Source organism: Orcinus orca, chromosome 19, assembly GCF_937001465.1.
Source record: "Orcinus orca chromosome 19, mOrcOrc1.1, whole genome shotgun sequence".
Classification (NCBI taxonomy): Eukaryota; Metazoa; Chordata; class Mammalia; order Artiodactyla; family Delphinidae; genus Orcinus; species Orcinus orca.
This window is the reverse complement of record NC_064577.1, coordinates 40,371,692-40,386,050: the sequence shown is the minus strand read 5'-3', so window position 1 is coordinate 40,386,050 and position 14,359 is coordinate 40,371,692. Positions and strand designations below refer to the sequence as shown.

General features: G+C 45.1%; 1 protein-coding gene across 1 annotated transcript; it reads left to right on the top strand.

The window, feature by feature from the left end:
* Nucleotides 1–1,687: 1,687 nt before the first annotated feature.
* On the top strand, nucleotides 1,688–13,448 carry G6PC1 (glucose-6-phosphatase catalytic subunit 1). Its single transcript, XM_004282844.4, has 5 exons — nucleotides 1,688–2,168; nucleotides 4,328–4,437; nucleotides 7,024–7,129; nucleotides 7,763–7,878; nucleotides 9,510–13,448. Exons 1-5 carry the CDS (start codon nucleotides 1,939–1,941, stop codon nucleotides 10,019–10,021), a joined length of 1,074 nt encoding a protein of 357 aa, XP_004282892.1. The 5' UTR covers nucleotides 1,688–1,938; the 3' UTR covers nucleotides 10,022–13,448.
* The last annotated feature ends 911 nt before the right edge of the window (nucleotides 13,449–14,359 follow it).

Below are 14,359 nucleotides of genomic sequence, written 5' to 3'. Positions count from 1 at the left end.
ATCAACACGAGTATGCTCCCTGAGTCTCCTCCAGAAGGTAGGGTTTACCCCTGGCTCCCTATATGCTGAGCACGTGATGGCACCCCGCCCAACTCAGACACGCTGGCTCCTAGCAGCCCAGGGGACACCCAGACAGTGGCCTTTGAATATTGTGTCAGAGCATCTGGCCTATTTGCCCTTGACTCACCTCAGACCACAGAAACTTCAGTCCCCAGGGATCACACAAGAGTTACTCAATACGTTCTAGGAAGGCTTATCTGGATAGAGGGAAGGGGTCACCTCTTCTGCGGGGCCCACTACCTGTGGCCAGGCAGTCCCGATGATGCAGAACACCCTCCCCCTCAACACTACGAGTACATGTGTCATTTGCAGCCCACCAGGCCGCCACCACCATCATCCCTGCTCTCCAGGTAAGGCATGGCAGGGGAGGGTTGCTTGGACCAGCAGAGACAATGTGGTCAAGGGCAGTTGGATTCTGCTTGAGCTGGGTAGGAGCCCAGGGGGTGGAGTGGGGATGAGACTCCAGCTCATACCTCCTGGACGAGGTTTTAATCATTTCCAGCACGGAATGTGGTCAACCTTTGCTACAAACTCATTTGCTCTGAATTTCTTTTCCCTGTCCCCAAACTACCCCTTACAAAGCAACCATGGACTTCCTAATGGGGAATTCGTGTGGGTTTTAACAAGTTTTATTCCCACTGGCTCTTATTCTTGAAAATGCATCAGTCTGTCACCTGAGTCAGCCCCTGCTCCCTTCGCAGTCCTAGGTCATCTGAGTGTGAGGTTTTGGTCTCTAGGCGACTGCAGGATGGTTTCTGTTTGTAGGGGTGAGCAGGCAGCATTGCTTCTCATAACTTGGTGTTTGTTACTTTATTCCTTGTCTACATCCATGGTTATAATAACATTGTATTTACTTCCTGGTGATTATTTGTATATATTGATATATCTGTATCTATATCTATATCTATATCATATCTATATCTGTATCTAATCTCCAGGTACAAATGAAAGAAAGCTCGAAGTACAAAGCCCTTTCCAGAGTCCCCAGTCCCCAGTTTGCTGGTGTTTTTATTTAGAACCACATATTCATCATATTGTTTTTGCATGAACATGCATTCACTCTGTTGCTTAAACTTATGTGTTAAAACCCCAAAGGGCGAATTCCCTGGCTGTCCAGTAGTTAGCGCTCTGTGCTGCCACGGCAGGAGGCACAGGTTCGATCCCTGGTCGGGGAACTAAGATCCCACAAGCCATGTGGCACTGCCAAAAAAACAACAACAACAAAATTAATCAGTGCATTCAAAGATGATTATTTTCTGGCCCTAAGAGATATAGAGCCAATTCTGTGAAGAAGGTTTGATCTCGCAAATCAGAAGCATTTCCTAGACCCTAATGCAGTTAAGAAATGCCCAGCAACATGGCAGTTCCCAGTACAATAGAACTTACTATATTTTAAAATTAATAAATTAAAAGTTGAGTAGCTAGAGCACCAAGACTTCTCTTTGTTCCAAAATAAGTGCAGTTGCAGACTTAGGAAATCAGGCATCTTTGCAAGAACCATGGCAGATTTAGACTCTGTCCTGTGTCTCTGGCCGGATTTCGGAACCAGGAGGGCAGCCCCTTGCACTGTCAAGCAACAATGCCAAAGTTAATCATTGGCCGTGCCAGCCCACGGACGATCAGGCTGTTTTTCTGTGCCTGTTTTCCTATTTTACGTAAATCACACTGAACACGTTTGCATCAACCTACTGGTGATGCACCTTTGATCAATAGATTTTAGACAAAAGCGGTTTTTGAGTCCAAAGATCAGGGCTGGGTTGACCTGCAGACTGGATACAGAGTGTATAAAACAGAGGCAAGACACAGGCTGATAGCAGAGCAATCACCACCAAGTCTGAAATAACTGCAAGGCCGCAGCCAAAGGCTTCCTGAGTGAGGATGGAGGAGGGAATGAATGCTCTGCACGATTTTGGGGTCCAGTCAACGCACTACCTCCAGGTGAATTATCAGAATTCCCAGGATTGGTTCATCTTGGTGTCCGTGATCGCAGACCTCAGGAATGCCTTTTATGTCCTCTTCCCCATCTGGTTCCATCTCCGAGAAGCTGTGGGCATCAAACTCCTCTGGGTAGCTGTGATTGGAGACTGGCTCAACCTCGTCTTTAAGTGGTGAGTAAGAGCCAGACAAAGAGGACCTCGGCAAGGAGAGGCTGGCGTTCTCTCTGGAAATGTCTGCCCGTCAGAAGTTGCCTCTTCTCCATGTTATTCAGGAAGGCACAGCTTACTCCCCTCCTGACTTTGGATCCTCTACAGAATGAGGGTAGACAGAGAAAACCCTGTCAGTGAGCTGAAGATACAGGAAAGGCTATGTCATATGGATGGAAGGCCAGCTAGACCTTGTGAATTATAGGCTATAAGCAAAGAAACACCGTTTTATTACTATGAAACAGCATAGGTGACATAAAGATAGATGTACGAAGGAAGAAAAATGAGGTATGAAGAAGGGAAACACATAGGCAATTTCAAAACTTGTTGTGTGGGGTCATGAGAAGTAATCCAGGGAACTCTCTTGTTCAGCCACCTACCGGCTGTATGTCCTGGACAACTCGTAGCAACTCTCTTGAGTTTCTGTTTTATAATCTGTAAACTTAGATTATCTCTGAGACCTTAATAATTAGTATAGTTATTAACATTTATCGAACACGTAGTATGTGCCAGGCCATGTGCTAAGCACTTTAACGCACTGAGTTAAACGACTAGAAAAACACAGGTGGTGTCGGAGGCAGGATTGAAGCCCAGACAGGCTGGTTTCAGAGGCAACGCTCTTACGAACTATGTTACATCCAGTGTTGATAAACTGACTCTTGGGGGTAAAAATCCCTGATTTTAGTATTTGCCAGTTTCTACTGTGTATATTATCCCACTTTCAAGCTACCATTGGGTCCAGCTTGCATCTGGTAGCCAGTACCGGATGACTCCAACACATTACTGGTTTGACCTCTATTTCCTCGTCTAGAAAATGAAGAGGTTGGACCAGCCGCCCTCTAAGATCTTTACCATCCCTAAAATTATCTTTGTTCACTGGTAGGTGATTCTTAAGATCTCTTCTAGCTCTAATTTTCTTTGGCCATAAACAAGAAAACTCCTTTAGGGTAGGAAAGAACATCGTTATTGGGCTCAGAAGCCCAAGGCGTATTGATGGGATTCTGAAATTCCTGTTGAAAACTCGACCTTGTCTGTAACTTCTGGTATTCAATAGCATAACTCTAACATATAAAAAGATAAAACGTTATTCCAAACATCTAATTTCATGTAAAGAACCATGGATTTTCTCTGAGTTGGTAGAGGTCAGAGTTCGTGGCTAATTTTAGTGAGAAATCACTGTTCCTCCACTGCAGGGCAAAGGAGGCATCCTGACCAACCCTTCACACCTGTTTCCACAATGAAAAACATGCTATGAAAGGGAAAGCGGTTTGTCTGAGATATTCTGTTTCAAAGCTGAGAGGATGCAGAACAAGCCCCTGAAGCTATGTATGTCCTAACAGAGAGTGATTCTGATGGAAACAGAGACCACATCCCCTGGTGGGGCTTGTCCTTGGGGCTGGGGCTCATTCTCTGGTGTCCGGAAGAAACCCAAGACTCTGGAGGCCAGCAGAAAGAGAACCCGTAGAATATGCAAGTCCAGGTTGCAAACTGTAGTTCCTATGCATCCTGCCAGGACAAATTCTTCTTGGGGTTTAAAAAAAAAAGTCACATAGTTGCCGTTAATACGGCTTTGAGGATATTGGATTTATTTATTTATGTTTGAATAAATAATACCTTCAAATAGTGCAAAATTCAAAAGTTATATAATGGGTGCACCATAAAGCCTCCCTCCCGGGACTTCCCTGGTGGCCCAGGGGTTAAGAATCCGCCTGCCAATGCAGGGGACACGGGTTCGAGCCCTAGTCCGGGAAGATCCCACATGCCACGGAGCAACTAAGCCCGTGTGCCACAACTACTGAGCCTGTGTGCCACAACTACTGAAGCCCACGCACCTAGAGCCCGTGCTCTGCAACAAGAGAAGCCACTGCAATGAGAAGCCCGTGCACCACAATGAAGACCCAACACAGCTAAAAATAAATAAATAAAATATTTTTTTAAAAAAGTCTCCCTCCCTTGCCCCTCTCCAGCCATCCAGTTCCCCTTCTTGGAGGTGCCCGTGATACCAGTGTTCTGTGTAGGATCACATGGGTCTTCTCCTTGAGCTACTCTCTCTTCTCGAAGGTGTGGCATTGGGACAAAGTGTTCCCTCAGTAATTCCAGATATCGGTTCTGCTTTTTCACAGGATTCTCTTTGGACAGCGCCCATACTGGTGGGTCCTGGACACCGACTACTACAGCAACACCTCCGTGCCGCTGATAAAGCAGTTCCCGGTCACCTGTGAGACCGGTCCAGGTGAGACTCGCAGCCCTTGTCCAGACAGAAACTGGGTGAACCTTGCTCACAGTGGACACCTGGTAACAATGTTCTGGATGAAGCTGTCTTTGAGGGAGACATGAGCAGAGCCACTCTTGCAAGCTTTGGTCATGGTCTTGGATTTGGTACAACTCCATTTTATTTTATTTTATTTATTTATTTTTGGCTGCATTGGGTCTTTGTTGCTGTGCACAGGCTTTCTCTAGTTGTGGCGAGTGGGGGCTACTCTTCGTTGTGGTGCGTGGGCTTCTCATTGCAGTGGCTTCTCTTGTTGCAGAGCATGGGCTCTAGGCATGCGGGCTCAGTAGTTGTGGCACGCGGGCTCCGTAGTTGTGGCTTGCAGGCTCTAGAGCACAGGCTTAGTAGTTGTGGCGCACGGGCTTAGTTACCCCGCGGCATGTGAGATCTTCCTGGACCAGGGCTCGAACCCATGTTCCCTGCATTGGCACGCTGATTCTTAACCACTGGACCACCAAGGAAGTCCGGTACAACTCCATTTGAATTCACTTAAGCAAGGCCTTCCCAAATAGCCCATGACTGACACTTTGGAAATCTGCCTAATGTTTCCAGAACCGAAATTGCTAGTCCAGAAAGGCAAGGGCTCCCTCACAGGCAAAGGGCTCAGGAGAGTAACTGTGCTGTGGCCCTTTGTCCAGGGAAGGGAACATGGTAGAGGCCTGAGCCCCTGGCTGTGCTTCCCAGAGGCCTGGCCCGGGAGATGTGGCCTCCCGAGCTGACTGTCCAACCCCACACCCTGTCTGTATTTTACTAGGTACATCCAGACAGGTGTTTTTCAGCCACATGATAGATTTAATTTTTCAGTAAGGAAAGGAATACTCAACCCCGTTGCTCACCCGTAGGTCTCAGTGTTAGTGTCCCTTCCTCAAACACCCTATCACTGACCCCCAGACTAGGGCATGGCCCTTAGTTATTTGTTCTCACAAATCCTTGATTCACTTCAGAGCATATCCATTCATTCAAGTGTTATTTATCTAACACCTGTGCCAAACACTGTTCTAGGTACTTGAAATGCTTCAGTGAATAAAACAAAGATCCCTACCCGTGGGAATTCCCTGGTGGTCCAGTGGTTAGGACTCGGTGCCTTCACTGTGGTGGCCTGGGTTCAACTCCTGGTCAGGGAACTAAGATCCTGCAAGCCGTGCAGCGTGGCAAAAAAATAAAAAGTTCCCCCTCTTGTGGAGCTTACATTTGAATGGGGTATGTGTGTGTGTGTGTGTGCGTGCGTGTGTGTTATAAAAAAAAATCATAATACACAAGTAAAATATTTAGGATATTAGAGGAAGAAGAAGGAGGAGGAGGAAGAAAGAAAGGCAAGGCTTTACCTATGCGGTTCCCTGGAAAGCAGACTCAGATGGAGATCAGCATGCAGGAGGTAGGCTGCTCTTGGGAGCAGCATTCGTAGAAGAAAGGGACAGAAGCCACCTGGGCAGAAGAAACCTAGTTGCGATTCAGTCTCAGCCAACCCCATAGGAGCTCTGAATTGATTCAAGGAGACCAGACCCTTATACCCCAATAGAGACCAGTGATTGGGTGCAGGCTCCCCCCTCAGGGAGAGGGTAGCTGTGATCAAGACAGCTCTTTTCAGCCCAGGGCAAGACTTCCAGAGAAGTCTGAGAGCTGAGGGCCATCTGCAACCACACTCTCAACAAGAGAAAGGGGAAATAACTCTTCAGTCCAGAAGGGGATCTGAGTGGCACATCTCAGGACCCTCCATCTTTCAGGGAAGAGGAAGCAGGAATAGGAATTGAACGCAGGATTAAATAAGGTGGTCAGGGTAGGACTCATGGAGAAGGTGAGATCTGAGCAAAAACTTGAAAGAGGCGAGGGAATTAGCCAGTAAATTTCTGAAGGAAGTAGTGTCTGGTTAGAAAGGCCAACATCACAGGGACACTGAAGTGGGCGTGTGTTTAAAGGAGAGCCATGAGGCCAGCATGGCTGGAGCAGACTGAGCAGAGAGTGGAAGAGAGATAGTGGAAGGCAGATGGGTTTGTGATTGTATACCCAGCACGTTGATTCTTTTTGTAATCTCTAGATTGTATATAACCGCAAGAGCTATGACCTTCTCTGACTTTGCTCACCACTGTACTCCCCAAGCCTAGCATGGTGCTGGGCACGTAGTAGGAGCTCAATAGATATTCGTTAAATAAATGACTACATGGATAAAGGAATGGATGGCAGGATGGGTAGATGGATGAAAGGATGGATGGGTGGATGGATAATTGGATGGATGGATGGATGGATGGATGGAAAGATAGGTTTCAGTCTTTTCCATCAATAGTTGTTCAGCAGTTAGTTGTGATTTTGGTATGCTCATGAGAGGAGGTGAGCCCAGGGTCCTTCTACTTCAACATCTTGTAGCTTTTCCATTAAATTTCCTGAATGGAAAGATAGATGGATGGATGGATAGATGGATGGATGGATGTATGGAAAGATGGATAGATGGAAGGATGGATGGTTGGATGGATAGATGATGCCCCCTAGCAATCTCCCACATGGAGACTTTTAACCCTTGGTTCATTCATTCATCTCTTTCCTATTCTTTAGGGAGTCCCTCTGGCCACGCCATGGGTACGGCAGGTGTATACTATGTGATGGTCACGTCTACCCTCTCTATCTTTCGGGGAAAGAAAAAGCCAACCTACAGATTTCGGTAAGAACTCAGCTCTGGGTTGTGGGTGGTGGAGGGCAGGAGGTGGCTCTCTGAAGCTGACACACCACTTACTCTTCTTCACGTGCCCCCAGCCCACCCCATGCCTTAGGCTGGTACTGATAAGAGTTGTGGCATTTCTGCTGAGAGTGAATATTAGAGTCACAGAATGTTAGGGCTGGAAGGGACCCACTTAATGAATGTTGTGAATGGGCAACACCTAATTTTAGAGATCAGTAAAAAAGGCCTAACATAGCAGAGGGGTTTCTCGAGATCAGCTAGTAAGCTAGAAGCAGGCTTTAAACAAAAACCCATTTCTGTACCAACAATTGAGACGCCCCGTCCAGGTTAAAATAAACAAAGAAGCAGAAGACATTCCTTCTATGGGGAATTCTGGGTATGCAGACACTGTGAAAATCCTTAATTATGAAACATAAAATAGGGAGGTTAAAATTCACATACACAGGGGTTCACCACTTGCCATGGTTATCTTTGAATTTTGAATACAGGCTTCAATTTACAAAAATTCCACTGATGAAACCTGAGTTTGCCAGGCTCCAACATTCCTGCTGAGGCTGTTCTCTTTGCTGAAGGATCTATAACTGGGTTCTCTTATGGCTGCCTCTTCCATTGCAGGTGCTTGAACATCATTTTGTGGTTGGGATTCTGGGCAGTGCAGCTGAATGTCTGTCTTTCGCGAATCTACCTTGCTGCTCATTTTCCCCATCAAGTTGTTGCTGGAGTCTTGTCAGGTACCAGCTGCTCTGGCTCCCTCCCTCCAACTCCCCACTTATACCATTCCTCCCTCATCAGGACAAAATCCCAGCATTCCTGCCATGTTCTGTGTATAATCAATGCTATTAGCATTTCAGTGGGTTGAAAGTCAAGGGTGGGCGATTTGAAAGGACTCATTTCTATAGGAGTGCCCAGATGTACACAACTAAGTATGTTCCAGAAACATGACAATACAGAAAATTAACCTACCCAGTTGAATTCGCTTGAAATCTCCAAGATATTTACATTCTTTATTTCTTACGGGTCTTCAGTTGGAAGTGGCCCCTAGTTTAGTCTTAAGAAAAGCTACCAAATTTAACAAATTAACACCATATCCTTGGAAAGCTCTTTATTTAAATAAATTCATTTGCAAACCTAACAGATACCCACAGCTGGTCTTTATTATAGGTTCTGAATTTTGAATATTTTGTTTTCTTGGATCCAGTTTTTGAGGGGCAGAAGAGACTTTGGTTAAGTGTAAGCAAGAATTTCTTGACTTTGTGGAAAGCACTAGAATATAAGACCTTAAGGAAAATGCAGCATTTTTCCCCTGGAGACCTGAAAAAGCAGAGCAGGGTAGAATTCACAGAAGCATGTTGAGAACAAGGGAAATAATGGCTTCATGGCAACCACGGAATTAACACAGCATTTAGCACGGGGTTCCGTGTTTGAGAAAGAGCCTGGAAGTTCATGTTACATGAAAGACCCAGGAATGTTTAAGTTAGAGAGGAGAATAACTATCTTTCTTTATTTTATTTTTTGAGTTCCCAGTCTGTCTTAGTCTCTTCTTTTTTTCCCCCCCAGTTTATTAGTGTTTTTTTTTTTTTTTAGTTTTTTAATTGAAGTATAGTTGATTTACAATATCATGTTAGTTTCAGGTGTACAGCACAGTAATTCAGATATATATACAGGTATAGCTATCTATATATATATATACACATACACATATATATATATTCATTTTCAGATTCTTTTCCCTTATAGGTTATTATAAAATATTGAGTATAGTTCCCTGTGCTATAGAGTAGGTCCTTGTTGGTTATCTATTTTATATAGTGTGTATATGTTAATCCCGACCTCCTAATTTATCCCTCACCGCTGAGAATAAGTATCTTTAAATGTGCTGACAGAGGTTCTAGATTTACCACTTATTAACACCTGCGGAAAAAAACTGAGACCAATAGACATCATTAGAAGGAGAGAGGTTTTATTTAGCTCAGCACAAGGAAGAACTGTCTAATGATCAAATCCATGCAAAGATGAAATGGGCTCCCTGAGTGGGAGTGAGCTCTTCATCCCTGAGGGTACTCAAGTAGAGACAGGAGGACCACACACACACACACACACACACACACACACAGATACACAGAGGAAACTTGCATGTGGAGTGAGGAAGTATGTGACATGACTCTTCCATCTGAAAGAATCTGTGGCTGAGGACAGGCTGGAATCACATATGGGAAGAAAACAAACGACCCTCAATCTGGCATCTGTGATTTAACTCCACAATGGTGAGGTGGATGGCATGTCACCCATTGCTCCAAACCCACCTCTAGCTGAAGGGCCAGCGTCTTCCCCAGTTCTCACGGTCATTCTTTCTTCCGCTCAGGCATCGCGGTTGCTGAGACTTTCCGCCATATCCGGAGCATCTACAACGCCAATCTCAAGAAATACTTTCTCATTACCTTCTTCCTGTTCAGTTTTGCCATTGGATTTTACCTGCTGCTAAAGGGGCTGGGGGTCGACCTCCTGTGGACCGTAGAGAAAGCCAAGCGAAGGTGTGAGCGGCCAGAATGGGTCCACATTGACACTACGCCCTTTGCCAGCCTCCTCAAGAACCTGGGGACACTCTTTGGCCTGGGTCTGGCTCTCAACTCCAGCATGTACAGGGAGAGCTGCAAAGGCAAGCTTAGCAAGTGGTTCCCGTTCCGCCTCAGCTGCATTGTGGCCTCCCTCGTCCTCCTGCATCTCTTTGACTCTTTGAAACCCCCATCCCACATCGAGCTGATCTTCTATGTCCTGTCCTTCTGCAAGAGTGCGGCAGTGCCCCTGGCGTCTGTCAGTCTCATCCCCTACTGCCTGGCCCAGGTCCTGGGCCAGCCGAACAAGAAGACTTTGTAAAGGGATGTGGAGTCTTCAGAATTTAAAAGTCGATGACTGCACCAAGGATTGAAGGTGGCTAGGGCCTTCTGCCAGCCCGTTGTGAGGCCAGAGGTACTATAGAGTCAGCTCAGGCGACACCCCCTTCCCTCTTTGCAATTCTAATTGCATTGGGTGATGTTTTTTTGAAAAGCTAATAAGGCTCTTTGAGAAAAGCCTTATTGGAGGTTGGGTCATTCTGGCTTTTTTTCCACGAAGATATACTTACTCTTTTGTCCAATACACAAAAGCGAGACTTCTTGGTAGGGCCAGCTCATAACGCCAGGCTGGGGATCACACTGAATTTTCTACTCATGCTCATCCTTACCCAGAAAAGGAGAAAGGAGCAGTGGATTTGATAGGGAAAGAAGGATTGATTAAGGAGGATTTTTAAATATCTTGCATGTCATGCAAATTGTATGTCAAACAATATCTTAATGGCTTCGATGATATACGAATCTTTAGGTAAAGGGCTCTCAACGGTGGGGGACCAACTTAAAGTACAATGAATAGGTCCTTAGTGGAGTAATTCTGCTTCTTGTATTTTTCTATTATATATCCATGGTCATTGTATTTACTGGGATTTCTGAATGGCTGCAGTGATCTGGGTATTGCACTAGGTCAGAATACTCAGGCAATGTCAGCTTCTCCTCTATAACATTCGATCTTTCTCCTTATTAGCCCAGCTCTGCTTTCCCCAGCATTTTCCACTGATTCCACAACCACCCTGCTGGATCCTCAGATGCCTAAAAGTGACTCTATAGTGGTGCTTTTGTATGTTGCAGTTAAGCTCTGAAATCTTGGGCAAAATGGCAAGGAGAGGGCCAGGATTTCTCTCTCCAGAAGGTCACTCCAATGTTACTTTTGATTCCTGGAGGTAAATATGACTCCTTTCTCTATCCCAAGCCAATCAAGAGTGCATTCTTGGAGGAAAAGCCAACTCCTCCTCTTTGCCTATTCTCTAGTCTCAACTAATTTGCAGGATATGTCCTTTAAAAAAAATGTTGAAGCCTATTTATTTGAGAGTCCTTGTTTTTTCTACTAATTATATAGCTTACCATATAGTATCATTCACACCAACCATCCTGGTCATAACATCTTTGCAAAGAAAAATATATACGTGCAGTATTTTATTAAAACAACATTTTACTTAAGAATGAAGTCTTGCTGATTACTATATTTTAGAGGCAATGTGATCTGAAGGTTCTCATTCTGGCTTAGCTAAATTTCTAGGTCTTTCTCTATTTCCCTAAACAAATAATTTGGTTTCTATATACTTATGTTTTCTTTTTGCAAGAGGAAGGTGCTTTGTCTTGGGTTGCCCAGGAGTCCCAGTAGGGCTGCTGAGACTTACAAAGTGTCCACAGGGGCACAGGTAGAGTCGAGCATATCAACAGAGTCACAATATCATATTCTAGTTGGCCAAGGCTGAACATTATTTACCAGACCACAGTGCAGCATGAGTTGCTCTATGGGGTCAAACTGTTACCGAGTCCAAGCTCGCTCTGCTTGCTACACGACAGGCCAATAAGTCGGGAGACGAGGTGCTGAGACAAGGAATACAAGTTTATTCGGAAAGCTGGCAGACAGAGAAGATGGCAAACTAATGTCTCCAAAAAAACCCACCTTATCAGGGTTTGGATGCCAGTTTCTTTTATAGAACAGAGGGGGAGGAGATGAGGAAGTAAAATTAAAAGGCCATAAGGTTTGCGAATGTCCCTTGGAATGGCCAGCCTTGGGGAGGGGATGTGTTCATTTCTTCTTTCTTGCCGCCATCCACAGGTGGACAGGGTCAGGATGTTTCCCTGAACAAAGGCACTTTGGTTTAACATTCAAGCAGAGGGGACAGGGTTCCCTAAGGCAGGCCACTGTGTATAGACAGTATCCTTTTAATGAACAAAAGCAATCAGAAGCAAAGGTTAAAATAAAAGAAACAGATCCAACATGGAGTCAGGATTGGCTCTCTCCTGTTACAAAACTGCAACTTGGGGGCAGACAGGCAAGATCATTACCAAACTAAGCAATCAGGGAATGTAAGTCATAGCAGCAGAACAAGACTGAGCAGGGAATTCCCTGGTGGTCCAGTGGTTAGGACTCTGCACTTCCACCTCAAGGGGCGCAGGTTCAATCCCTGGTCCTGGCCAAAAAAAAAACTGAGCAGACTGTGGAATCCAGTAGCCCAGTGTCAGCAAGGTTTTGGGTTATAGTTAAAGAAAATATGAACAGGGCAAGTGATAGCACCGAGGGCTGCTCAAGGGAGCTACTGAAAGTATTTCTGCAGGATTTATTTCATCCTGGGCGCAGGGTCCCACCTCCAGAAGCCTTGACTCATCGGCATATCTCCGGATCTACTGAGAGTGAGTCTGATCATTCGCTTCAGAACTTTGGGATGTGACTCTTTAGGGAAAGGTGAGTCCTCCTACCGAATTTTATTTCTTCAGGGGTGGCACCAGGCCCCTCCAAGACACTAACGGTCTCACCAAGGAGGAAGGGAAATGGTCTTGTTCTGTCTGAATTGAACCCCACTGCTTGGGCACGGCCTCCATCCTGGATGGTTTATTTGCCCTCAGGGACCAAGTCCAGGTTCCTTGCAGTAGGATTCTGGCAGAAAGTAAATAATGTCCCTGCCCCCAGCAGTTGGTGAGGTTAATAAAGACACATAATAAAAGATGAAATTTGGGCTTAATATATACCAGGCTCTGTTCTAAGTATTTTATTTATTTATACAGTGAATTCCCTTAATTCTCCCAAGGTTTCTGTGAGGTGGGTGTTAGAATTTATGTTCACATTACGTATGAATAGGCACAGAAGGATTAGGTATCTTGCCCAGAATAGAGGAGACAGTTTAAGAGCTAGGCAGTCTGACTCCAAGTTCATCCTCTATCCTCTGCCCCACAGATGCCAGTAAGACTAATGGCTGCATCAAACCATCCTTCCAATACCAGATACAACTCTTCATTCAGACCGCAGAGATTTTGATTTCTTGTGGCCAAAGGACAAATACCGTTGTTGTTGTTGTTGTTGTTTTAATTTTTGGCTGTGTTAGGCCTTCTTGCTGTGTGCGGGCTTTCTCTAGTTACAGCAAGCAGGGGCTACTCTTTGTTGTGGTGCACGTGCTTCTCATTGCGGTGGCTTCTCTTGTTGTGGAGCACAGGATCTAGGCATGCAGGCTTCAGTAGTTGTGGCACATGGGCTCGGTAGTTGTGGCTCGTGGGCTCTAGAGTGCAGGCTCAGTAGTTGTGGCACACAGGCTTCGTTGCTCCGCGGCATGTGGGATCTTCCCGGACCAGGGATCGAACCCATGTCCCCTGCATTGGCAGGCAGATTCTTAACCACTGCGCCACCAGGGAAGCCCCCAAATAATGTATATTAATGCATATATGTGGAATCTAGAAAAATGGTACAGATGAAACTATTTGCAGGGCAGGAATAGAAACACAGACGTAGAGAATTTACATGTGGACACAGTGGGGAAGGGGAGGGTGGGATGAATTGGGGGATTAGGTTTGACATAAATACACTACGATGTGTAAAATAGATAGCTAGTGGGAACCTGCTATATAGCACAGGGAGCTCAGCTCGGTGCTCTGTGATGACCTAGAGGTGTGGGAAGGGGGCAGGGGAGGGAGGGAGGTCCAAGAGGGGATTCACTTCATCCTACAGCAGAACCTAACACAACACTGTAAAGCAATTATACTCCAATTAAAAAAAAAAAACACAGAGTGATCCTCCCAGTGAGCTAGTATTTATTTCTAAGTATGAAGATACTGTATTTCAAAGTTAATTTCATAAACTAACTATTGGAACAGGCATGACCATATTAGATTAACAGCAGTGTCTAAAACAACCTTAGCTATTTCTTTTCTTTCTTTCAAGGAAGAGCTTAAAAGCCATGCTCAGCCTATCTGGGTCAGACAGTAAGTAACTTATTTCTACAATCGAGATAGCATGAGAAGGTAGAATTACCACAAAGAACTTTTGGTATAGAGCCATATACAGGAGTAGAAAGTAAAGAGACACCGTGGAAGATTATTTAGATCAGAGACTCCACAAATACAGGACTGCTACCTTTCACTGGGACAGGCAAAGTCTAGAAATGGACAGCCCTAAGGGCTAAGAATTTGTGACGGGTAAAGCCGAGCAGAGTGTCAGGCCATGATCAATTTGTAATATAGCCAATGTACGAGCACATTTTGAACACAGATCTTTTCCCCAAGTTACAGATGTATGTTTGCTTTAGAAACGACTTGTGAAACCTCAGGATGGAAGTAGGTTTAAGTGACCGATGACCGTTTTAAACCAAGGTCCATGTTATATTAT

What these genes read in the sequence shown, in the direction of transcription:
- G6PC1 (XM_004282844.4), top strand. Translation starts at nt 1,939, where the DNA reads ATGGAGGAGGGAATGAATGCTCTGCACGATTTTGGGGTCCAGTCAACG. An exon ending in CTCAACCTCGTCTTTAAGTG is followed by an intron (nt 2,169 to 4,327) that starts GTGAGTAAGAGC and finishes GCTTTTTCACAG; the next exon opens with GATTCTCTTTGGACAGCGCC. An exon ending in TGTTGCTGGAGTCTTGTCAG is followed by an intron (nt 7,879 to 9,509) that starts GTACCAGCTGCT and finishes TCTTCCGCTCAG; the next exon opens with GCATCGCGGTTGCTGAGACT.